The sequence below is a fragment of the Haliotis rufescens genome, unplaced genomic scaffold (genome assembly GCF_023055435.1).
Source record: "Haliotis rufescens isolate VD_foot unplaced genomic scaffold, xgHalRufe1.0.p SCAF_4, whole genome shotgun sequence".
Classification (NCBI taxonomy): domain Eukaryota; kingdom Metazoa; phylum Mollusca; class Gastropoda; order Lepetellida; family Haliotidae; genus Haliotis; species Haliotis rufescens.
The window spans coordinates 15,216,152-15,243,882 of NW_025964112.1; the positions used below are offsets into that span (position 1 = coordinate 15,216,152).

General features: G+C 41.2%; 1 protein-coding gene across 2 annotated transcripts; it reads left to right on the top strand.

Annotated features, from left to right (window-relative positions):
- On the top strand, positions 1-27,331 carry LOC124140507. 2 transcript variants are annotated; one of them, XM_046508114.2, is made up of 6 exons: positions 1-154; positions 6,616-6,911; positions 17,057-17,269; positions 19,354-19,524; positions 19,934-20,096; positions 23,582-27,331. In XM_046508114.2, exons 2-6 carry the CDS (start codon positions 6,865-6,867, stop codon positions 23,690-23,692), a joined length of 705 nt encoding a protein of 234 aa, XP_046364070.2. In that variant the 5' UTR covers positions 1-154; positions 6,616-6,864; the 3' UTR covers positions 23,693-27,331. The 2 variants fall into 2 exon arrangements, with proteins under 2 accessions (XP_046364070.2, XP_046364069.2); XM_046508113.2 differs by lacking the exons at positions 1-154; positions 6,616-6,911 and adding an exon at positions 15,530-16,059.
- The last annotated feature ends 400 nt before the right edge of the window (positions 27,332-27,731 follow it).

A 27,731-nucleotide genomic window follows, 5' to 3' on the forward strand; every position in this document is an offset into this window, starting at 1 on the left:
TGTTCGAGTTTCACGTGCAACTCGTGTGCACGTGAACGTGACTGCCGATGGTTGTGACGTCTGTTCATCCAGTTGACATGAGGAGTGTGTTCTTTGTTCAGGAGCCGAATGTTTTCGCTTTGGGAAATTCAGTGAGAGGGAAACACAAAACGAGGTATAACGATTTGTTCCTTTTATATACTTGTATATATTCCGAAAAATGTTCGAAAATCATTGTTTGTCCTTCCCGATCTCTGTATCGTTTAGACCGCCTCCGTGGTCTATTGGCAGAGCGTCCGCACGTAGAGCGGAAGGTCCGGGGTTCGATCCCCGACCCCGTCATACCAAAAGACGTTAAAAGATGGTACTTGTTGTTACCCTGTCTGGCGCTCGGCATTAAGGGGCTAAAACAAGGACTGGTCGGCTCGGAGTCAGTATACTGTGTCTGAGTGGGGTATTCATGTTAAACTGCGGCATGGTATCTCAGTGAGCTAGCACTATAAATCGGCATCAGTCCGGACTAGTACAAGCAGCCACACACACACACACACACGTACACGTGCATGCACGTCGCTATATAAGTGCAATAATCTTGGACGCGACGTTAAACCCCATTTCACCTCACCTCACCTGTATCGGTTATGTATGCAAAATGGATTGAGTGGTCTGGCTCGCTGCCTTGGTTTGATGAATGTCATCGTATTAATATCATGCAGACCGATGCTCATGGTGTCAACCACTGGAATGTCTGGCAAAGACAGTCTTATTTACAGGGCACCGTCATATAGCTGGAATGTTGCTGAGTCGGGCGAAAGACAACATACAATATATTATCACTTGTTGGTTAGGTACACAAGAGATCCTAAAGGACCAATATATTCTCCTCTCATGAAGATTCGGGTTACAATTGGTCTTCAGCAACCTATGCTTGTCGTAAGAGACGACTAGAGGATTGGGTGGTCAGGCTCGCAGTCTTGTTTGATGCATCTCATTGTATCCCATTTGTGTAGATACGGGGTGGAATAGGTCTTCAGCAACCCATGCTTGCCGTAAAAGGCAACTATTTTTATCGTAAGAGACGACTAACGGGATCGGGTGGTTGGTTGGTTGGTTGGTTGGTTGGTTGGTTGTTTTACGCCACACTCAGCAATATTCCAGCTATATGACGGCGGTCTGTAAATAATCGAGTCTGGACCAGACAATCCAGTGATTGATATCATGAGCATCGATCTACGCAATTAGGACCGATGACATGGTTGGTGCATGTCATCGTATCCCAATAGCGTGGACCGATGCTCATGATGTCAATCACTGGATTGTCTGGTCCAGACTCGATTATTTACAGACCGCCGTCATACAACTGGAATATTGCTGTGTGCGGTGTTAAACAACAAACAAACAAACAATTCTTTTTGGCCAAGATCTGCATAACCAAAGAAAAACAGAAAGCTTTCCCTGTTTGGGATATAGTGTTTAAGTGATGAATAGAAATTAGAATCGATTCAATTATCCAACAAGGTACGTCGTTTAAAAACATACAGTTAACGAAATGCACGTTGTTCTTTTTTAGTATATTCATGATTTTGCGTTCCTGCACATTCATTCTCCACTAACAGGTACCAATACCATAATTTTGTGTCGCTATGTTGTTTGAACATTAAATTAGCGATTTAAACTACCAGTAATAGTTATTTGTCATGTAGCAGAGGGAGATCTTTTTGTAAATAGAAACAAAATTGCAATGTTGCCACAATTTTAGAACTTACAGTTGTCTACAGTAGGCCAAATGTAACAAATTATGCTGTCGCCAGAGTACCCTATGGTTAATTTGGCCTGTCTAAAATCTTATCTTTAATCACTAGGAATCCGTTTATTGCCCTATATGCTGCCGCTTGCCACTGGGAAAGGGATAAAAGCCCAAAATATGTTTTTCTTCCGAAGAATATCTTCTGGTGACAGCAAATGATACTGTCTCCACACAGCTGAACAGATACGTTACTGTTCTTAAACATGTTGGGTGTTTAGGTGTAATTGATTATTGTGAAAGAAAACTATTTAGCAAAGACGCTGAAGGCCTGCAGAGTACCATAACATAAGGTTTTGCTTTACCAACATTGCGTAAAAATATACAATTCCAATGTTGTTCACTTGGATTGTGAAGGTACGCGAGATGTTGAACAGATACGTTACCAGAGAACCTAGAATTAATCGAAACTTAACTTCTCCATTGCCCCATAACAAACACACATGCATCAGTCACACGTTACTTAGTTCATATGTACAGAAAATTGCTCACTACATTTCATACGTGTACAAAAAGAAACCAGAAACGTTTTTGCCAAACAGATATGTTACCAACAGATACGTTACTGGTCATCTGTACTGGTACAAATTTCAAATTTCCCGCTGAAATGACAACTAAATCACGCGTTATTTGCATAGTTGACGTGAGTTTTGTCATTTGACACGTTTCCGGCAGAGAAGTATAGTCGAAAGGGATTTTGAAACCTCATCCAGACTTTTGTGGAGGTTCTCCAATGAACATAGGTAAGTAATAACATATGTAGCCAACCATTGTTTCTTTCCGCCTTTTTAGATGCTCTTTGACTTGTTGTTTAGCATGGATGTTTGTAGTTTTAATGAAACTGCACTTCTGATCATTTTGATGGTAACGTACCTGTTTTCAAAGTAACGTATCTGTTTATTGAGGTCACGTATCTTGCTAAGGCTTTTCAATCCAACAATATGAAAGAAATGGTCTAAATTTGATGATATGATCATACAAGCAAGTGTAAAGCAACATCCAAATTATTCATCAATATACTCTTGTGTTTAAAGTCATAAATACAGTGGTAACGTATCTGTTGGTTTGGTAACGTATCTGTTGCAAATACAGGTCTCTTTTGAAAACTCAATCTGTACTGAACTATAATTGCTGCAAGTGATCTGACGTTTTACAGGCGGTTATCATACATTCAGATTGTTATAAATATCGTCTTGTTTCTCCAGAAAATGGCACGATCCAGGGCTGAGATACAGAAATCTTATCGTCAAAGAAAAAAGAAAAACGACCCCCAGTATCTTCATCGTGAACGACTTAGAACTGCATCAAATCGAGTCCCTGCTGCACAACTCTCTCGGACAAAATTGAAGAACAGGAGAAACAAAAACAAGATATACTGTGCTATGTATAGATTAAAGAAATTAAAGAAATCACAAGCTAATCGTCAGGATGACGCAACAGAGACCACTTCTAACTCAGAAGAAATTCTACCTCAGCCAGTACAGAGTGAGGCAGTATCCAGTTCTGGTGATCTCAAGACTGATTCTCTGCCTGGTACCTCAAGAAAAACTCGCTTAACATCACCTCAAGGAGGCAAACTACTGGTACGGATTCCTTTTAGGCCAAAGTCAGGACCTCCCAAAAGAAGATCCAAAGCCTTGAAGAAAGCACGTGATGAAGTTGGAAGATTGGAACAAGCTTCTGTTTCTTATCGCCGGAGTGCTAAACGATGGCAGAAACGATATGAGCGTCTCAAAAACAAAATGAGAAATGAAACAGAAGTCAGGAATGCTCATGATATCAACAACACTCCTCGATCTAGAACGGTCGATGATCTAAGGCAGAATGGAGTCAGTCCGAGAGATCTTCCAAGAGGTGTCGTGAGGAAACTGGTAGTAAGTAACTGTCTCCTGGATGAAATAAAGGACGCCCGTCATGCAAACAACAGTGACACCATTAAAGGTGTTCTAAATTCTGTTGTCGGTGGCAAAATTGTGAAGCGGTACAAGTGTGGGCGATTCCTCAATAGAGCTACTGGCTTGTGCCGGCGTGGGCTGACCAATGTCGCAACCAAGGCTATTGCCATTACAAAACGATCACGGCAGACTCATATCAAATCACTAATTAGAAATAAAGTTGTCAGCTTTCTTGAGAGAGATGATGTCAGCCGGTGTATGCCTGGGAAACAAGATGCCTTGAAAGTAGATGGAGTGAAACGCCAGACTCGGATACTCAATGACTACCTGTCAAATCTCCATGATCGGTACACAGCTGAAAATCCGACAATCAAACTTTCATTTTCTGCTTTTTGTAAGCTGCGTCCGCGAAATATCAAACTGACATGTGCTTTGTCTAGAAACACATGCCTTTGCACAAAACACCAGAACATGGCTCTTAAACTGAAGGCTCTGACATGTGTTGGCATTCAGATCTCTTCACACCCAGAAGTAGTCAGTAGAAATGTATCACTAGAACAAATGAAGGAGAAGCTATCTCAGGTTCCTGATGGAGAGATTGAATATAACGAATGGAGCCGGATTGAGGTTGAAGGAAAAAAGGTCATGCGTGTGGTGAAAAAATCTTTGTCCAAACCTGATTTTACTGTTATGATGTCAGAAGAATATTCAAGGTTTCTAGAACATGTCATCAGAGTCCGAACTCAGTACAAAGCACTTTGCGACCTAAAGGCACGGCTTCCTGGTGGGGAAATGATTGTCCAGATGGATTTTGCCGAAAATTTTACATGTCAGACAATGGACGAGATACAATCTGCATACTGGAATGCTACAAGTGCTACACTTCATCCAGTTGTAGCATACTACATGAAGAATGACACCATGGAACACAACAACTATGTGTTTATTTCAGATGTCAACAGTCACAATGCAAATGCTGTTTTTGCCATCATAGAGAAGCTGGTCCCCATTCTGAAACAAGATGTCACCGATCTGAAGAAAATACATTACTGGACTGACAGTCCTTCTTCACAATACAGAAATCGGTACATTTTTAATGTAATCACCAACCACCAAAAGCTCTTTGGCGTTTCCGCTCAATGGAATTATTTTGAGAGTGGACATGGGAAGGGCCCATGTGATGGAATTGGTGGAACTGTCAAGCGTATGGCATCGGAAGCTGTAAAGCAGGGAAAATGTATCATTCAGGATGCAAAAGATCTCTTTTCATGGGCTGAAAAGAACCAGAAGTCAATCAGATATTTCTTTTATTCAAGGGAAGATTATGACGCAGCAGCCAACTACCAGTCAAGCCAAACAGTGAAACCAGTCAGTGGTACAATGAAAGTGCATGCTGTACTGAGTCAAGCAGCTGGGGAGATCACTGTCCGGGATACCTCTTGCTACTGTAGCGGTTGTCTTGAGGAAACTCAGCTTTGTGATGGCTGGACAAGACATGTCATCTGTGTTGGTAACACTCAAAACCATAATGAGGTTCTTATGACTGGTTCTTCACAGGAGAAAGAAGCAACTGCAGATGAGGATCTTCCAGTTCCTGGGTCACCACAGGACCGCACTGTTCTGGATGCTGATAGTCCAAGACAGGTACCAGATGTTGAGTCTTTCATTGCTGCAATGTATGATGACAAGTGGTACGTTGGACAGGTTCTTGAAGTCGATGAAATAGATGGAGAAGCTTTTGTTTCCTTCATGGTCAGTCCAGCAACGAAAGGTCAGAAACAGTTCAAATGGCCTGATGAACCTGATGAGATTTTGGTTCCATTTGAGGACATCCTCTGTTTAGTGAACCCAATTCCAGTCGGTCGCTCCAGAAGGTCCTACAGGTTATCCAGTGAGGATAACATGAAAGTTCAGGACAGTTTGGCAATGTTCTTTTCACGTACAAAGTAACAAACATGTCAAGCTTGTCCAATTGTTATCCAATACTTTGAAGTTGGATTTCATTGTTAGCCCTAAAATTGTTCATCGTTTTCTTAACAGATACGTTACCGCACATGATTCCTCAGCAAAGAGAGACTCATAATAATTTTATTTGTGATAATGGAAAATATTATTTGTTCTTTTAGTTGACAACAACATTTAGTGTTTGAATAGTATATTTGATAAGAAGGAACCAAACTAGCAACTGATATGTTACTATGAAAGTATATTTCTTTTGCAAAAATATTCAAAAGTTTATATTTGTTATGAAACATTGACATCTGAAGGGCATCATTTGAAGGAAAAGTCATGACTCTTCGTTGAAAATAAATGTTTGTGTTCTTCAAAATATACGTTGTTTTTTGTTGCTTTGAAAATTTGACAGATACGTTACTTTCTGCAACTCTATCAAGAAACATATTTCTTGCATCCCAGGCAACATATTTTGAAAACTATGTCTTACAAACCGTGAGAATAAATAAAACAGTTTTCTCTAGAATAACAAAAGACATGTTTACTCTTACAACTAAAAAACTAGTTCATCTGCACTCGGATGAAAAATTATTTTGGACAATGTCAGGAAATAAGAAAATATGTTACTGTGTGACACTAAAGTTGAAAATCATTCAGTTAATGTATGTTTTGCTCAAAACTTAGGCTTGATACCAATGTTCGTAATGAATACATTTCCAATTGCAAGAGAAATGTAAAACATACAAACTTGACATCAATCTGACATACTAAATGTAACGTATCTGTCATCTGACAAAATCATTGGTCTGTTTGTGAGTGTCAGTATCAAAATATCTAGAACTGCCAGAGGGAAGCCGTTTTACCATCATATCTAGGCACTATCCAACTTTGATTTAAGACATATTTTGAAAGAAAACATTAAAGTTTATTTTTAAAAGTTAACGAAAGTGGATTGGCGCCTGTTAGTGGAGAATGAATGTGCAGAGGGCACATACCCGGTTTCATTTAACCACGCCAAAAGCGGTTGCCTCCCTTTGACTCAAGTAGAATGCTAATTGCGTGACAACGGTAAAGACAATGTCAACAACGGCAGAGGTGACGACTTAGTGCTTATCGTTGTGACAATCACGGGTATTGAACCACCCCGACACCACTACACCGTGGGACGGCTACCCGTAGCCCCGCGCCCTAGCTGAAGGGGTCAGACGTTCAGCGTTCGAGGGGGACGATACCATGCCCACCCTCCACCACCGTCTCCCCATCCGGACCAGACATCGCAGGTAGGTCCGTTGGGGGGGGGGATTTTTTCCCAGTTGGGGGTATTCGTGGATACTTGAATTGTCTCGGACCATAGGTCGATTGTAGTTTTCCGTTCATGCGAAACGAAAACATGTTCGATTGTGTACATACGTTCCACTTAACCCTAAACTGGCCATTTTATCCTGTACGCTCATGGGGGATGCAGTTGGTGTTTTTGTGCAGCTTTCAATAAACAGTTAGAGTTCAATTAAAGTGACTCTATAAAGTAGATTGATATATGTTGTCAAATTGCGAACTTAAATCTCCTCAGATCGCTATAGGGCTGAAATAATGGCCGCTTTTTAAATCTCTCATATATCGGGGTAAGGCACAACTTAGCGGTTGATTGTATGGTATTTTTTCATCAAACTGTTCTTTTCACAGTTTTTAAAGAGCGGGGTGGGTGTTGGTGGGCTGTTGCTGATTTTGCAGTCTAGGACTAGAAATTGTAATTTATTCAATAAGTAAAACGTGAGATTTATTTAGTCTCCATTTAATTTGTCCTTGGTTACCAGTGTACTTGTCTTTACAATTATATCTACATCCAATTATGATAAAAACTCTGGACCCATGGCTTTGTTTCGGAAGTAAGATCTCAATCTCAAACTCTCTCATCTTAATTTTGCTCAGAATTTCTCAGCATAGTGTCTTTGGAATCAGGATCTAAACAAAGTTATTACACTATAAGATCTAGATTGCATATGATTGTGACTAACACAATACGTTGGTCTGGCTCACTGGTTTGGTTGATGCATGTCATTTTATCCCTATTGCATAGATTTATGTCCTTGATGTCAATCACTGGATTGTCTGGTCCTGACTCGATTATTTACAGACCACCATCATATAGCTGGAATATTGCTGAGTATGGTGTTAAACAACAAACAAATAGCATAGGGTTAATCATTTACTGCTTCACTGAAATTGGAGTTTACAAATTGGTTTCTGAAGGATAGAAATGTGATAGAACTGTCAGTTAAACTTTAAATTGAATACTCTTAACGTTATATTTTTAATAAAGATATATCCCACTCAAAAGAATTGAAAAAAACACCTGATTCTTTTATATGACTAGAGTTAAAGAACACCTGATTCTTTCAAATTACTCTCGTTAATCTGTCATGGCATTGAACTTCCTTTGAGTACTATATATTTACATGGTTCTCATTTTTAATAATTAGTTCTTGTAATATGTGTCAGTTCATGTAGTTTATAGCCCCTCTTCCCCTCCTTATAGTGAACAGCTTGTCATGCACTGTCAGCCAATCAGTTAGGCCCGACACTATGTATAATACCACAATAGTGTGATGACAAGGTCTGTTAAGCTGGGGGGTGAGGTAGGGGGAGATATGACTGATTATACCCTGGGCGATATAATCATTTGCCATAATGGATAGAGGTCATAGTCGAGATTGGTGCACCCTACCTTGGTTGGCTTATTGCCTTGATAATAAGCATTCTTGATGGTAGCTTTGTATCAAAAGGAAATATCTACCGACTTGCTATTTTCTTCTTTTTGGTTCACATATAGCTGTTGTTTGTGGCTTTGTGAGGCTATTTCGTCAATTATTGAAAGAAATAACACCAAATTAGAGTTGAGTAATCAACAAAACATTGACTTGAATTTACAAACACTCTAGCCAGTCAAAGTGTATTTTAAAAAGACATTTGCAAAAGAGTTGGGCAAGAGATTTTAGTTCATCGTGATTATTCAGTCTGTATATGAATTTTAAAAACCGAGCAAAAGTGACACCCAACAACATGCAAGTCAGTCGAAGGGAGATAACTCTGATACATGATACATGTACAGTACTTTCATACCAGTCTGCTTTTGAGCAAAACTGTGGAAATCTATTTGAATATATTTCTTGAGGCTTATGTGATCATAACAACCAGTATTATATATATATTATATGGGGGCACGGGTGGCCCAGTCGTCTAAGGCACCGGGATTCGCCGTACAGAGTTGCGTCCCTTGGGCACGCCAGAAACCTATGATTGTGGGTTTCGAATCCCGGTTCGCCCCGACTATGTTTCTAGGTTTGTCAGCACCATACCCATGCTCGTGGGTTTCACCGAAGTGGTAAACGTCTAAGACCTGCATCACTTCGGGCTTTCCTCCCTCATTAAGCTGACATGCCGTGATATAACTGTAATACTGTTAAAAGCGGCATTAAACACAACTCACTCACTCACTCACTCACTATAGATATATATATTTAATGGATGGATAAGATGACATAATTTTGAAAGGTTGGAGCCTTTTACTGGATTAAAAGCATGCAAATAAAAAAGGTCATGTGTTAGAAATCTTTTAACCAATTCGGAAAACTTTTAAATATAAGCTCTATATCAATTTTCAACTGTAAAATCAAACCAATATTATGCCAGTGCAAAGGTTACATTTTGAAAACTTAAAAGCAGATCAGAGACTATATACTTATTTGACCTCATTAAATTAATCACAGAAGACGGCTAGTATGCTTGAGAAATGTCAATGTCAGATTAGACTCATGCTGGTATAAGACGGCAATAATCCATAAATATATCACCAATAGCATGTGCTGGGGACCCTTCGGTTATCTATATGACACGTCAAGTGGGGGTTTCAGATTAGAATATCTATGTGGTATATACAAGACACTACATGGAGAATTTTGAAACACATATACATGATATAGGCACAGTTGCTGGTGATTGTTCAAGTGAAACGTGATGTTTGTGGTCATTTTGAAATGAATCGATACAACCTGTACAGGTTTATACTGTCAAAAGTGAAAAAAAAAAGTTTTGTATTAGGAATCATATATCCCTCTTTGAAGAAGTTAAAGAACACAGATTCATGGCATGACAGATTAACTGGAGAAATATTAAAGTATCAGGTGACTTTAACATTTTTAGGTAGTATATTTCAGGCCACTGTTTTGTTATATATGTTTACACGTAATATGTTATTATATAATTCTAAAACGGATCCTAATTCATTGATCTGTACCAGTATGTGTGTGGTCATTGTCTTGTCATCACTGCATCTTGTTCCCTACCAAGAACATAACAAATTTGTAGCAATCAGCATGGCAGTCCCGCTAATATAGACTGGTTTCTGGCTGTCATTGTATGATTAAGGGTTGAATGTGAAGTGACAAGTTATTCTTTTGACCTTTAATGCAAATCTTATTTTAACTGATAGCCCTACTGATGTTTCCCCCTTATCTACTTACAGCAGAGGGTAACACATGTTAAATTATGGATGCATTTATCTTTAAGCCAAAATCAGTTAATTATTAGTTTTTACCCGTGGGTACCATGTTTTCATCAGTGGGTACCATGGGTACCATGTTTTCATCAGTGGGTACTGTTTTCATCTGTGGGTACTGTTTTCATCTATGGACCATGTTTTCATCTTTTGGTACTATGTTTTTATCTGTGGGTACTATTTTTTTTATCTGTGGGTACTGTTTTCATCTGTGGGTACCATGTTTTTATCTGTTGGTATGATGTTTTCGTGTGTTTACTGTGTTTTCATCTGTGGGTACTATTTTTTTTATCTGTGGGTACCATGTTTTTTGTCTGTGGGTACCATGTTTTCATCTGTGGGTACCATGTTTTTATCTGTGGGTACTATGTTTTCATCTCTAAGTACCATGTTTTTTATCTGTGGGTACCATGTTTTCATCTGTGGGTACCATGTTTTCATCTGTGGGTACCATGTTTTCATATGTGGGTACCATGTTTTCATATGTGGGTGGGATGGTGGTAGGGTGGCCAAGTGGTTAAGGCATACGCTCGTCACAACCAAGACCCAGGTTCGATTCCCCACATGCTTACAATGTGCGAAGCCCATTTATGGTGTCCCCCGCTGTATCATTGATGGAATATCGCTAAAGGTGGTGTAAAACCATACTCCCTCATATGTGGTTGCCATGATTTTATCTGTAGGTACTATGGGACATTGAAATGATGAGGTGGTTGGTATGATGGTTTTGATGAGGGCATGGATGACTATCTAATAATTAATTTATCATGGCCTTATTGACAAGAACTAGTTAAAGGTGTTCCCAATATTCATCAATCAATGGTTTGTCTGGTCCAGGCTTGAGTATATAAAAGGCCACCATGATATAGCCATAATATTTCTGACTGGTATAACCAGCATTCACTCCTCACTTGTGCTTATGTGAGTTTCTACATCTGAAGCCCTACTTCAACATTGCGTGTACTGGTGCAATCAATTAGGAGGGTGTCAATCAATGTGGGACAATTAGACTGGTCAATAGAGTGTATTGATCCTTCCCTTTACATTTGGATACAATGTTGCACACACGTTGACATTGTCAATGTAAAATCAGTTGTCAAGATTCATTGAAAAGGTCATCTAAGACCTACTGTAGATGATGGATATGCTTTTATGTTTTTGTTGTATTTACTCAATATTGTTATGACGTCATACTTTGTACAATATGTTTTGAAAATAAGGACTGCATTTGGACACATTATGGAATATTGTCACCAATATTTCTTTATTTTACTTTGTACAAAGATAAAAAAGATGTTTTGTTGTGTAACTGTTTTCAGTAATCTTAACCATTCTGTTAGGTAAGTTTCTTGTCTGAATGTATATTGTTATCATTGATGAATATGAAATATTAATTACATAAAAGTTGTCATATAATATGAATCTTTTAAGGATTTTTTGTTTTGTTTTGCATAGTTTAGTATTTCTAATATTCATTATATGAACTAAACATTGTCCATTGTTGTCATCTAAAATTTAATTGGGAGCTGTTTACAAGTAATATTTTCACCATTTTAAAGTATGAAAGTGGGCCTGATGGCCTACAACTACATTTGACGCCAGAGATTAGAAAAGAAATTTAATTTACAGTTTTACAAACATATAAACGTGGTTAACTGTCAGTTGAAATACCATTAACTGTTGCCTGATCAGAGCAATGTTGGGGAAGGTCAACTCAACGTAGGTCAGAAGGGTTTGTTTGTCTTGGTAAGAAGTTATGACTGTGTTGATCCAGTCTCACATTTCAGGGTTACGTACTTGTCAAGAGTGTTCCCCAATCACTCTCGGCAATATATACACTATGTGGGGGCATGGGTGGCCCAGTGGTATAAGGCACTGCATTTAGCTGTGCAGAGTTCTCCCCCTTAGACATGCCAGATACCTATGGTCTTGAGTTTGAATCCCATATTCGTCCTGATTATGTTTCAAGGTTTTTCAGCACCATACCCATCCTTGTTGTTCCCCAAAGTGGTAAACATCTAAGACCTGCATCACTTTGGGCTTTCTTCCCACATCAAGCTGATATACCTAGAATATAGGGCTGGGACGAGTCCAATTTTACTACCCGGGTATCCACACCCCTATTACCCGACCCTACCCGGGTACCCACTCTTGGTGTCAAGAGATAGGTACAAAATGTACGACTGGGAATAGTTTGACAGTAGCCCTGGCAGAATGTATTTAGATACACGTATAAAACGATGTGGTCATGCATATATAACAAGTCGGAAGGAACGTGTTCATAGTCATGAAGAAATGCGAACATTGGAGAGTTAAAATTGTTGCGTTACCATGTAGTTATATTGTGAATTTTTGTTATGAAACAATATATGACGTGACTAACCATGGTTCCGGGTAATCCTGTGGGTCCCCGGGTTGTGCTCAGTATCTACCCGACCCGAGTTACCCATCCCAGCCCTGCTAAAATACTGTCCAAACTCACTCACTCACTCATAAAGAAAAAGAAATAGTAAATAAGTTATTGAAATAATAACTTGATTACACAATAGTGAATTTGTATTGGCAGCAGATGGTTGAATGCAATATATTCACTGAGCAGATACATATGGCAGATGTTTCGTTACCTGGCATGATGATCATGACAACGTTACTAATGTGAAGTGATGATGTCATTTGTCATCAGATTCATTTTTCCCATGGGGATACCCGGGTAGAATAGGTCCACAGCAACCTACTCTGGTTGTTAGAGGCATCCAAAGGATCGGGTGGTCATAATATCAATCACTGCATTTTGTATTGCATGTTATTTTCATGTACTTGATTTCCTCATTTTATCAATGAGTAACACTAAAAAGTATATGTCATGTTATCAGAACCATCAAGAAGAGGAATATTGCATTAGTGTTAACTGTTTCAACCTCAGTGCAACCTTAGTGCAACCTTAGACTGCCCCTGTCGTCTAATGGATAAAGAGTCTAATCGGGAGTGTAGAAGGTTGGTGGTTCGATACCCTGGCCGTGCCATACCAATAGATGTTAAAAGATGGTAGTTGTTGTTACCCTGCCTTGTTACCCTGCATAAAGGGGATAAAACAAGGACTGGGCCCTGTTCCACAAAGCGATTGTAGTGCTACGATGTTAAAGTGTGTGAGTAACAATGGTCTTAGTGTTACGATTGCTTTGTGGAATGGGGGCCCCTGGCCAGTATTCCATGTTAAACTCTGGCACGGTATAGCAGTGGGCTGGCACGGTATAGCAGTGGGCTGGCACGGTATAGCAGTGGGCTGGCACGGTATAGCAGTGGGCTGGCACGGTATAGCAGTGGGCTGGCACGGTATAGCAGTGGGCTGGCACGGTATAGCAGTGGGCTGGCACGGTATAGCAGCGGGCTGGCATGGTATAGCAGCGGGCTGGCACGGTATAGCAGCGGGCTGGTACGGTATATCAGCGGGCTGGCACGGTATATCAGCGGGCTGGCACGGTATATCAGTGGGCTGGCACGGTATAGCAGTGGGCGAGCACTATAAAACCAGCATTAGTCCTAACTGGTATGCACACATACACACATGTTGCTATATAAGTGCAATAGAACCCAATTCACGTTATCTAATATACCCTGAAAAATACACTTACCTATTACATTGCATAACACTATTAAGAAGTGACTAGCCAATCAAATGAACCCACTGCCACCGAGTAAATCCATAACCATTCATTGACTTAAGATTAAGCTTCTCTTGATATGATTACTGCAAATCCTTTTTGCTTTTCCTTGTTAATCAGCGTCAACATTGTTTGAAGTTTTTCCTTTAGTAATTGTTCTGTTCACATGTCCTGCCTTAAATGTTGAAAGTGTTGAAAGGTTTTGCTTTAGTAAATAGATGACTATTCATTGTTAATTGGGAGGCACGGGTGGCCCAGTTGCCTAAGGCGCTGCGATTCGCTGTGCAGAGTTGCGTCCCTTGGGCACGCCAGAAACCTATGATTGTGGGTTCGAATCCCGGTTCGCCCCGATTATGTTTCTAGGTTTTTTTCAGCACCATACCCTTGCTCGTGGGTTTCACCGAAGTGGTAATGTCTGAGACCTGCATCACTTCGGGCTTTCCTCCCACATTAAGCTGACACGCTGTGATATAACTGGAATACTGTTAAAAGCGGCGTTAAATCCAACTCACTCACTCACTCATTGTTAATTGACATCTCATTGGAACCATGAAGATTCCAGGGTAGAATAGGTCTTCAGCAACCCATGCTTGCCCTAAAAGGTGACTATGCTTGTCGTAAGAGGCGACTAATGGGATCGGGTGGTCAGGCTCTCTGACTTGGTTGATGCATGTCATCGATCCCAATTGCATTGATCGATGCTCATGATATTAATCTCTGGATTGTCTGGTCCAGACTTGATGATTTATAGACTGCCGTCATATAGCTGGAATATTGCTAAACAACCAACCAAGGACATCTCATTGTCTTATCCTTTGAGAGGAAGTCTGACAATGGCAAATGTAGATGTCTGTCATTGTTTTCATTTTAGGCAATGGGGTATAAATGTGTTAAAAGGAATAAAATATAAGTTCAGGAATTCAAGCAATTGTATAAATATTGATCCATGCTGATCCTTTACTGGTTTCTTTGTATACATATCGCAAAATGAGTGAGTGAGTGAGTATGCTTTTACGCCGCTTTTAGCAATATTCCAGCAATATCACGGCGGGGGACACCAGAAATTGGCTTCACACATTGTACCCATGTCGGGAATCAAACCCTGGTCTTCGGTGTGACGAGTGAACGCTTTAACCACTAGGCTACCCGACAGCCCCTATCGCATAATCCTACATATTGACTTAGGTACATTTATTCATGAAATAAGCATTCATACTCCTGTGAAACAACACAACATGGAATTCGTTTCTTAAATATGTGTAATATTTTTATTTTGCAAGGGTATTACAATATTTAAGACATTTCCATTTAAGACATTTATCAAAATATTGTTACAAGTACTTCAAAATGTTTAAAGATGAATCTGTATGTAGACATATATCAAGGGAATTTGAATTTTCAAGAATTCTTTAAACTTTGTATTTATCATGTGCACTCATATCATGTGTGATATAACTTGAATTACATTCACAGCAGTGTTAAACCCAACTCACTCACTTTTTCATGCTTTGTCCATGGCTAATATGGCAGTCTGAGATAAAATACCACTGGGACCTCGCAGGCGACCCGTATTAGATCTGGGGGTCTGTTTTAATCATATTATACCTACAATAACTCCTTGCCTGTGCCACAGGAAACAATACCCTGTATTAGGTGGCTTACAGATCACACCTGTCTAGCCACGATAGGGTAACGGTAGCAAGCCAACCATGCCATGTTTAGGTGTGTTGTGTTCAGACGCATTGTCCCCCACAGCTGAGGATAGGCCTTGACAGCATATATTCCGTACAGGACTTTTAAATCAACAAACTTCGGACAGAGAGTCTTCGACAAGATTAACTTACACTGCCATTAGGAGGCATGTTGAAATATGAAGCTGATTTATTTGTGGAACGTGATCAGGCATTGAATGCCTGAAGTTTTCACCATTGTGTTGTTTGGAGTAAACACAATGTGATAGCACCTACATATATATATTCTTTTTGTGGATCTGGAATTTGTTGTACAGCTGGTGTGACAATGATGTTTGAGTAAACAAGTCGTTAAGGTTTTTTTCCAAATTGACTGGAGTGCTTTGGAGTTTTATGTGATATAGATGTGAGGTATTGTGACAATGTCTGTCACACACGTTCAGGCGACCTTGCCTCCGACTGTTATGGAACCTGTGTTGGCCACAGAACCTGCCTATAGAGGACATGTGCTGAAATCACTGTAGGTTTTATCATTACTGTCACTTTTCTGCATTTGTTGGCAATCTCATTAAAATCAGATCTTAGTTCTCGCTACCGCTAAACAAAGCTTTGTTGAGCGGTAGCGAGAACTGAGGTCTGATTTTAATGAGATTGCATTTGTTGGACAAACTATGAATAATACTTGAAAAAAACAGCCTACCTTTTTGTGTAGATTTTAATGCATAGTTAAATATGATAATTAGAATCAGTGTATCTTATTAACGTGATAATGACAGTTAACGTTTGGCCATATTTATTTAATTTTATGTTTCATGGGTTTTATTCCAGCTTTTGTACACAAGGTCGGTTGAAGTAAGGAAAAAATTACCTATGTCAATCATTTATTTATTTATACGAAAGTAATTCTACTGTGAAGTAAAAACTGCAGCTGGCTTCTTGAATCACTGATAGTGATGTAGACATGGCATTAATATATAACACTTTATGGTGTAATATGGTCTATATTTCAAGCAGGAGACACAATAAAATGAGGATGGTGGTGGTATATATTTCTAAGTGCTGTTGGTACACGTGTGACAATCTGTATGTATTGACTGACACTTGTTTGTGATCAGCGTTTATTATACAGATTGATCCACGCCCACTGTTGTTGTTTTTTCCAAGACCAAGACAGAAATGATGCTATAGTATATATTATATAAAACTATCTTAAAGAAAATACCAGCCTGCCTGCCTGCTCAAAGTAGATACCGTATTCCCATGATTAACTGCCGGGCCTTGAATAGACGACAGGTTGTCGATGAAACACAGGTTTGTTTTAATGCACTGAATTTACCCCAATATCTTTGTGATTAAGTTCTAGGGGTAAAGAGTGAAAGATACGCCTGGGCATTTAATCAAGGAAATACGGTAGTAAAAATGGTTTGATTTATCAACTACCCATGCTGGGTGACATACTCACTCGCTCACTCACTCACTCACTCACTCACTCACTCACTCACTCACTCTGTTTCCAGACATAGCAAGCCCAGAAGTTTGGTAGATGGTCAAACCCCTGCAGTTGTGTCCAGCGTGGACATCGAAGAGATCAACTCCAAACCTTCTGTTCCATACCGTCTTCCGCGGATTTCCCCCGGCGTGACGCCTCGTCTGTGTTGCAGTGAGGAGGAGAGCGAAGATGAGGTGTCAGAGAAGATGTGGGGGAGGTTTGGTTATGAGGAAATAATCCGGTAAAGTTCTTTCTGGCCAAAATCAATTAATATATTTTCATACCCTTTGCCTCACAACAAATCGCCCTGCTATTGTTACAATAGAAGCAGATGAAAGAAATAGCTTCATTTATTCTCTTCTCATCTTCCCGAGGCAAGGGAATTAACTGACTATAAAAGTCCAGTTTCCACCCTTACCCTTGAACTAGGCTGGTATTATGGAGTTACATTTTGGCTGGACTAACGAGTCTATGCATAGTCCAATCAAAATCGCACACCGAAATCGAAATCTGGTTCGTAAACTGTCGTGCAGATTTTGGTCGATTGCAGGATTTTCAAAGCATGTGCACCGCCAACTCGTTGTCAGCAGATATTTTCCTAATCTTTTCATGTTTTCAATCAAGGAGCTCACGTGATTTGATGCATTTCGCGATGTAAGACCCGTTTTATCACAATATAGATCTTGATTATCGATCAGATCGTCCTGACTGGGCGCCACCATTTTGGGTGAAGCAAACGCAAGTGATACGAGAGGTGGAATCTCATTGGTCCATAGGAGAGGCTTAGAGGGGACATAACTGGTAATAGCCACTGGTGGCGCTACGATCGAGCCCAGTAATTCCAGGCTAGTTCAGCAAGGGTGGAAACTGGACTTTTAAAGTCAGTTAACTCTCTTGCCTGGGGAAGATGTTCCCTTCTTTGTTTACTGGATGAAATACACCCTATGCATTCTCCTACAAATAGTGGGGTCATGGTAGCCCAGTCCTCTAAGGCACCGCAGTTCGATGTGCAGAGTTGCGTCCCTTGGACAAGCCAGAAAGCTATGGTTCTCATTTGCGATAATCAGTCCGTGGAAACTGTTTTGAATCATGTAAAGTTTATAACCCCTCTTCTTCACCTTATCTGGGCACGAGGGGACAAGTTGTTTAAGGCAAGTTGCGTCAATTAGGCATGCCAGAAACCGATAACAGGTTTAAATCCTGGTTCACCATGATTGTTTCAAGAATTATCAGTACCATACGTGAGTTTCACCAAAGTGGTAACTGTCTGAGACCTGCATCACTTCAGGCTTTCCTCCTACAGTAAGCTGACACACTGTGATATAACTGGATTACTGTACAAATTGGCGTAAAACCTAACTTGGTCACTCACTTACTCCTACCAAATATCCATCCTTTGTGTTAATCGCATCCATCAAGAGTTAATGTATACAGCTTTCAATAGTTTGTTTATGAAAGATGTATATAAAAAATATAATGCCTTGCACCTCACAATTTAGAACTATTTTGGATGAATGACTAATAATTAATTTATTGTGACCTTAGTTTGGTTTTATTATTTTAAAGATTATCTTAATTAACACTAACTATAATAGTAAAAAAAATGATATTTCATTGAGCAGTATATATTTTGAAAGTTAACGTTGATTCTTGAATTCACCAGGGCAGCATTGATCCCCAGCTCACCCCAGGCTTGAGTGAGGGTTGTGTGGCTAATGTGTAGTCTGGCTAATAAAAACATCATTCGCTTAATCAGCTGCTTGCAGGCCACCATGACCCAGCTGTCATAAGTGGACTGTCTTTAAACATTGACTCCTTCGGCATTACATGTTGTCAGGGGGTGGCCCAGTCGTCTAAGGCGCCGCGATTCTCTGTGCAGAGTTGCGTCCCTTGGCATGCCAGAAACCTATGATTTTGGGTTCAAATCCCGGTTCGCCCCGATTATGTTTCTAGGTTTGTCAGCACCATACCCGTGCTCGTGGGTTTCACCTAAGTGGTCAACGTCTGAGACATGCATCACTTCAGGCTTTCCTCCCTCATTAAGCTGACAGGCCGTGATATAACTGGAATACTGTTAAAAGCGGCGTTAAACCCAACTCACTCACTCACTTACATGTTGTCAGGCTCGCTCACTTGGTTGATGCTTGTCATCATATTCAATTTACGTGGTTCGATGCTCATGATGTCAATCACTGGATTGTCTGGTCCAGACTCGATTATTTACAGACCGACATCATTTCGCTGAAATATTGCTGAATGTGACATTAAACAACAAACAAACAAACAAGATGCATATGTCATGTAACATGATTATATTGTTGCTAGAATCCCCGCCTTGACGCCTAATATCAACAGGGTGACAATTGTGAATAACCCACGGATGACCAATTCCCTAAACACTTCTTTCGGCACTGCCATTCCCCGATTCCGAACTGCTGCCATTACACCAACTAAGTCTCTCTCGAAGATTAAAGATGAGATAGAGGCATATAAAAGGTAAGGTTGAAACCTAGAATCAGTTCTCTTGACAACGTTATCACCTGTGAGATAAACCATTAAGTGCCTCAAAATTCAATTTAAAACCAAACGCATAATAATGAGGCATATCTAAAATATACTCTAAATTTATATCAATACAGATTTTCTCCATATTACCACAACAAGCAGTTCTATTACCCTGAATATTAAAATCTGCAAAAGTGAATGGAATATATTTAGCTGATTTTGAATTATTAAAAATTGCAGAAATTGAGTATCTGTAACAAGAATGTGACTTTGGCAATTTAAACAAACAACTGTCAATCATTGGTTATGAGAGCTGCACACAACTAAGCTGAAAACTTTGTTTACATAGCAAGTTTAGTGTTTGATATACTTGTTTATGTCAAATTTTATTCTTTTCCAGTCTACTGGAGAAGGCCAACATGGGAGACAACTCTGACACTGCTGCCTACCCCGACCCTGCCCCCTCCCCAGTCAGCCGCAGTGCCTCGCCCACCAAATCGGTCAAGAGTATTCACTGGACCCTGGGCAGCAGTGTCAACAAACAACTCATGTTTGATAAGAGGGTGAGGAGGAATTGTACTTCACTTAGTGGGGTAGACTAGTGGGTGAAGCCCTCGCTTGTCGAGTTGAAGGTCTGATTCCCCACATGGGTACACTGTTTGACGCCCATTTCCACCCCCTTTCGTTACCCCATTGTGCTGGTCATAGCTTTGTATCCCAGACCATTTTCGGCAGGTGGGGTAGCCTAGTTGTTAAAGTGTTTGCACATCATGCAAAAGGCCCAGATTCGATTCCCGACATGGGTACAATGTGTGAAGCCAATTTCTGGTGGCCCCTGACGTAATGTTGCTAGAATATTGCTAAAAGTGGTGTAAAACCATACTCACTCTCACTCACTCCCCAGACAATTCACTGTGCTGGGTTGGGTACAAAGTAGCTGTGTCACTTGTTGTTGAATCAAATCTCAGATTTCCCCAGATGTATGTTCTTGTTCTGTCAGTATCATGGTAAAGTCTGCCACCAAGTGGTAAATATAGACCCAACCAAGCTGCTCAAGATCATGCAATATTTTCTTAAAATCCACATGATGTGTAATTTTCAGGGATGATTAAGTTTTTGTGTATGTGAGAGCAGGAAGAATGGCAGTTGAAAATATAGTCCCAAAATAAAGTTACATACAAATAATTCTATAAAGAAACCCTTGAGTATTAGGAAACCCTTGAGTCTCTTAATTTCTAGATGTGGAAAAGGGATGAGTATAGGCTACTGGAGCTGAGAGGGGATAAGTATAGGCTGCTGGAGCTGAGAGGGGATGAGTATAGGCTGCTGGAGCTTGAAAGGGGATGCGTATAGGCTACTGGAGCTGAGAGGGGATAAGTATAGGCTGCTGGAGCTGAGAGGGGATGAGTATAGGCTACTAGAGCTTGAAAGGGGATGCGTATAGGCTACTGGAGCTGAGAGGGGATGAGTATAGGCTGCTGGAGCTGAGAGGGGATGAGTATAGGCTGCTGGAGCTGAGAGGGGATGAGTATAGGCTACTGGAGCTGAGAGGGGATGGGTGTAGGCTGCTGGAGCTGAGAGGGGATGAGTATAGGCTACTGGAGCTGAGAGGGGATGAGTATAGGCTGCTGGAGCTGAGAGGGGATGAGTATAGGCTGCTGGAGCTGAGAGGGGATGAGTATAGGCTACTGGAGCTGAGAGGGGATGAGTATAGGCTGCTAGAGCTGAGAGGGGATGAGTATAGGCTGCTTGAGCTGAGAGGAGATGAGTTTAGGCTGCTGGAGCTGAGAGGGGATGGGTGTAGGCTGCTAGAGCTGTTGAGGGATGAGTATAGGCTACTAGAGCTTGAAAGGGGATGCGTATAGGCTACTGGAGCTGAGAGGGGATGAGTATGTGCTGCTAGAGCTGTGGAGGGATGAGTATAGGCTACTGGAGCTGAGAGGGGATGGGTGTAGGCTGCTAGAGCTCTGGAGGGATGGGTATAGGCTGCTAGAGCTGAGAAGGGATGGGTATAGGCTACTGGAGCTAAGAGGGGATGGGTATAGGCTGCTAGAGCTGAAGAGGGGATGAGTTTTGGCTACTGGAGCTGAGAAGGGATGGGTATAGGCTACTGGAGCTGAGAAGGGATGGGTATAGGCTACTGGAGCTGAGAGGGGATGAGTATGGACTGCTGGAGCTGAGAGAGGATGAGTTTAGGCTACTGGAGCTGAGAAGGGATGGGTATAGGCTACTGGAGCTGAGAGGGGATGAGTATGGGCTGCTGGAGCTGAGAGGGGATGAGTATGGGCTGCTGGAGCTGAGAGGGGATGAGTATAGGCTAATGGATCTGAGAGGGGATGGGTATAGGCTGCTAGAGCTGTGGAGGGATAGGTATAGGCTGCTAGAGCTGAGAGGGGATGGGTGTAGGCTACTGGAGCTGAGAGGGGATGGGTGTAGGCTGCTGGAGCTGAGAGGGGATGAGTGTAGGCTGCTGGAGCCGAGAGAGGTTGGGTGTAGTCTACTGGAGCTGAGAGGGGATGGGTGTAGGCTGCTGGAGCTGAGAGGGGATGAGTGTAGGCTGCTGAAGCTGAGAGAGGTTGGGTGTAGGCTGCTAGAGCTCCGGAGGGATGGGTGTAGGCTGCTGGAGCTGAGAAGGGATGGGTATAGGCTACTGGAGCTGAGAGGGGATGGGTGTAGGCTACTGGAGCTGAGAGGGGATGGGTTTTGGCTGCTAGAGCTGAGAAGGGATGGGTATAGGCTACTGGAGCTGAGAGGGGATGACTTTAGGCTACTGGAGCTAAGAGGGGATGGATGTAGGCTGCTCGAGCTGAGAGGGATGAGTGTAGGCTGCTGGAGCTGAGAGAGGTTGGGTTTAGGCTGCTAGAGCTGTGGAGGGAGGGGTGTAGGCTGCTGGAGCTGAGAAGGGATGGGTATAGGCTACTGGAGGTGATAGGGGATGAGTTTAGGCTACTGGAGCTGAGAAGGGATGGGTATAGGCTACTGGAGCTGATAGGGGATGAGTTTTGGCTACTGGAGCTGAGAGGGGATGGGTATAGGCTACTGGAGCTGATAGGGGATGAGTTTAGGCTACTGGAGCTGAGAAGGGATGGGTATAGGCTACTGGAGCTGATAGGGGATGAGTTCAGGCTACTGGAGCTGAGAGGGGATGGGTATAGGCTACTGGAGCTGATAGGGGATGAGTTTAGGCTACTGGAGCTGAGAAGGGATGGGTATAGGCTACTGGAGCTGAGAGGGGATGAGTATAGGCTGCTAGAGCTGTGGAGGGAGGGATATAGCCTACTGGAGCTAAGGGGATGGGTGTAGGCTGCTAAAGCCGAGAGGGGATGAGTATAGGCTGCTAGAGCTGTGGAGGGAGGGATATAGCCTACTGGAGCTGAGAGGGGATGGGTATAGGCTGCTGGAGCTGTGGAGGGATGGGTGTAGGCTGCTGGAGCTGAGAGGGGATGGGTGTAGGCTGCTGGAGCTGAGAGAGGTTGGGTGTAGGCTGCTAGAGCTGTGGAGGGATGGATGTAGGCTGCTAGAGCTGATGAGGGGATGAGTATAGGCTGCTAGAGCTGATGAGGGGATGAGTATAAGCTACTGGAGCTGAGAGGGGATTGGTATAGGCTACTGGAGCTGAGAGGGGATTGGTATAGGCTACTGGAGCTGAGAAGGAGGTGAGTATAGGCTGATGGAGCTGAGAAGGGGGTGAGTATAGGCTGCTAGAGCTGAGAAGGGATGGGTATAGGTTACTGGAGCTGAGAGAGGTTGGGTGTAGGCTGCTAGAGCTGTGGAGGGGATGAATTTAGTCAACTAGAGCAGAGTGGATGAGTTTGGGCAGCTCGAGCTGAGGTGGGGATGATTAAGGAATGGGGTGATTAAATATATGGCTCAGGGGTCTCTCAGACATGGAGAATGGATGATGTTATATGTAGTTATATACAACTGGATGCTAATCTGACATGCAAAGTGTGACAGACAAACACTGCTGCAAGGAGTGTTTTACTGAGTGAGAGCAACATGCATCCATTGTGGTGGGGATCTAATGAGGACACTTTCCTTTCTACAGGGTAGAGGAAGAGCACAGGGACCCTTCTCCCGTGAGTTCACAGTCACATGTTTTGCTCCACAAAACTGGCTGAGGTTGAAGCTGGGACGATCGAAGACCATGTATCACTAGCAATGGAGAAATTAAAATTACAAACAAAACATCGCCTTGAAAATGCTGGTGTTATACGGTGACATTTAGAGGTATGCTTGGCTCTGCCAGTGAGGTCTGGGAATCATGAATGACTTCTGTTGTGTAACGGTCAATTAACTTAAGTTTTATTGTGAAGTTTCATCTGGTAATATAGCCTTTGTTTACTGTCATGATAAAATACATTCAGGGAACTACACAAGTATTACATGGGTGTTGGCGTCAATTATTCAAGTCTTAATAATTTGTTGTCATGGATACGGACATGCCAGCAGGCCCTGTTGATCCAGTCTCATGTGCTGCAAGTTGCTGTGCTCAGTTGCGTCCCTTAGGCATGCCAGAAACCTATGATTATAGGTTCAAATCCTGGTTCACCCTGATTATTTTTCTAGGTTTGCAAGCACCATACCTGTGCTCATGGGATTCGCCGAAGTGGTAAACACCTTGGACCTGCTTCACTTTGGGCTTTCCTCTGACATCTTGCTGATATACTGTGATATGACGAATAATGTTCAAATCGGTATTATCCAACTCTCTCACTCACAACGGCTAGACCTGCACTCCGTTCTTTTGGGATGTTTGTTTCAAACAACTGCTGTCGTTATTTGTTTTTAGCTTTTATTTCAAAAACTGTGAGGAAAATGAAAATTGTTACCTAAATGGTATCCAAAAGTCTTCAAACAGTAAATTCATTATTTATTATCAATCGTTTTTGTTATCTCAGATGCACTTGTAATACTAGAACTGAAAACAGGTTTATGAATGTTTCACACATAAGAATTGTGTTTATGATCCATGCATGATCGAGGGATAATACTTTGTGGGTGGACTAACGGGATCGGGTGGTCAGGCTCGCTGACTTGGTTGATGCATGTCATCGATCCCAGGTCTATTCATGTTGTTGGTAAAAAAATCATATTTGTTCAGATGTACAAACGCTTGTAAAGAACTTGCTAGAGCACACTTACATTTTGTTGTTCCTTATGATGTTCAGTTTTTTGTGAGATTTCATTCTGAATGATTTTTAACATTTCAAAATAATAAATGAAAGGATCTTCCCAAAACAAACCAGATATTGGACATATTAAAAACAGGCAACTAGCCACAACATTATTATACACCCTTTTGGTTGTAGAAGCTGTAATCAACGGCATACATAAAATATCAATAACAGTATCATAGCATCCCTTTTTTTTGCATTTGGAACTCCCCAATTATATTTATTTTCAAGATGTACAGAAATCAGATATGTTTGTCTTGTTGTTTTTATCTCTTGTAGAGAGACTTTAGAAGCCTTTGCTAATTAGAAAGTTCACCTATTGCTGCCTGCTGTGTGTCCTCAGATCTTTGTGCAGAGAGGTGTTATTCTGAGTAAAAGATCTGATTTTAAAGAGATTGGTGTATACCATGTAAGCCATGACAGCACAGCCTAACACCCTTCCCATCAGTGAGCAGCATCAGACTCTGACTTACTGGTGAAAGTTTCAGGTTTTTACTTCTGATCCTTAGGCCAGACTTCTTATTTCATCCAAACCAGTAAGCTTACATCAGTCGATGTAAGTAAAGGTTTGTGTAGCTCAAAATGTTTTTTAAATTTTGCATCAAGTTGTTTGGGTGAGTCACTTAGCGGGAAAGCATACATTCCTATTCTTTTTGGATGTTAATATGTGTGCATCTGCTGCTGTCAGAGGTCTTGTTCCCTGTATGAGGTGTTAAGAGATTACACATTCCAGCTGAACATTTACAATTAAAGAAGTTAACAGTATCAGTTGCTCTTCTGTTTGATTTTTTATTTGCATCTTCTTTACCCCAGCAGGGATAGAAATCTATTATTTTCAAGTCTACCACAGGGCACTCCTAAGATGTAGATGTACCCTTTGTACTTAACATCTGCCAACAAGCGGAATATATTTTATTCATCTTTGAACTCTGTAAACGTCCTTTCACCAAGGTTACATAATAAGCAGTGAATCATACATACTGTGCATTAAGCCAAGTGGTAATTTCCCATGTGTTTGTCATGTTTATTTGTGGTTTCATAAAATAAACATTGTCACAAGGTATTTTTGTCCTTCCAGCAACTAACTAACAATAACCATGGCGTTATGGATGTAACAGTCATCAGCACTAAAATACAAGGAATTTCAAACCATGTCATGCATCAAAGTTAGAACAGTGGACTCATAAAGTATCTGTAGCTATCAGCTATCATAAAGCATATTTGTTCTTTATTTTAATAAGTGGAATCACTCATTGAATTATAAATTTTACAATTCCTATGGGAAAAAGTGTCAAATTTGAAGCATTCATAAAATATATCATAATCATTTATTGTGTAGAGGCAATTATTCAATTACAGATGCAAAATGTATAGCACCTATCTTTATTTGTGTCTTATTATGGTATTGCCTGATGTGACTGTTGTTTATATAGCTTTTATAAACAGGTACATTTAGAAAATAAAACATAAAATTGTTTTCAAAGGGGAACAACTCTTGCAGGCATAATTACATCAATGGGGCAGTATACCTGTGCACGTCAAATTACTTGATCAGTATAGTCATTGGAAAACGTGGATTTTGATAAGCCAAAATGACTCGGTCCCAAGTTGTATACATGCATGATTAATATACACAGTATAACTTTATTAAACAGTACGCTCTGTGGGCTTGGGTAAAATAGAGCTGACACAAAGGCAGTGTTATATGACCTTCGGGGTACGGGTGGTCAAGTCGTCTAAGGTGCCAAAATTCTCTGTGCAGAGCTGTGTCATTTGGGCAGCCCAGAAATCTATAATTGTGGGTTCGAATCCTGGTTTTTGTTTCCAGGTTTGTCTGCACCATCCCTGTGCTTGTGGGTTTCACCAAACTAGTATATGTCTGAGGTCTGCATCACTTAGGGCTGTCCTCCCACATTACTCCATGATATGACTAGATTACTGTTCAAAGAGGCATTAAACCCAATCGCTCACTTATACGACTTGTCTCCTATTGAATGTCTGTTAACAGATTCTTTAAACAAAACCACAATTATCAGTTAAATCTGTAACTTGCAATGAATGTCTATCTGGAAATTCTAATGCACACAACTGATACCTTGAGAAAACTGAGTTTAATTCTAACACTATTCATTTCTTCATTCTTCAATCCTATGTGGAAACGTGCTTGATAAGAGTTTCCAGCTTCTTAAAACAATGCACCCAAACACATCCCAGCATCACCATGGTCATGAACCCAAGAACTGGGTAATGCACTTAATCTTGTGCAGAGCAACCTTACACGACCTAATGATGTGTCTATATCTGACACATCATACTCTTTCACATTGCCACACAGTGGAGATGTGTTTGTCAGTATAGAGAAGACATTTTTTTCCTGCGGGTTCTCTACCCATTCACTTCGCGTAGCTGTTTCTGTCCACGTTGAGAGGAATGGACAAGACAGATCTTCCACAACCGGCATTGCCGACATACTTTTTCCAACTCAGATTGACACGTTTGGTGCTGTGTTTGTCGCGGCAGGTGCAGTATTGATGCATTCTGTTCCGAATGTAAACACCTTTTGGGGGCGGAATTTCTTGTCTGCTTACGCAGGTGTCATTGGCCGTCACTTAAAATCTCAAGATTCTGATAAAAAAGGAAAAAAATCCAAAGCTTCATTTCCACCTATGGTTGCGTGTACTGTCTCCAAGAAGAAGACCAGCGAACCATCTGCCGCTGTTCCTGTCGCTGTTCCTACTTACCCTCTTTGCCTGTGCTCTCTCTGGCTGAAGATGAGTCTCTGACAGTTTTTTAACGGACAATGCTGCTACTAAGACTGGGACTTCTTCTACACCAATAATGCTTGTGTCCTCAGATATTTGCACCTCTTAGGCTCGAATGGCCGGGATCCTCACTCTTGCTCTCATGGTGGGTTGCCCAGGATCTTTTAAAAGCACCTTTACGACCACAACTGGACGGCTTTTGAGGCTTAATGTAATGCTCATGACAATTCCACACCCACTGCTGCCTCGCCACAACAGA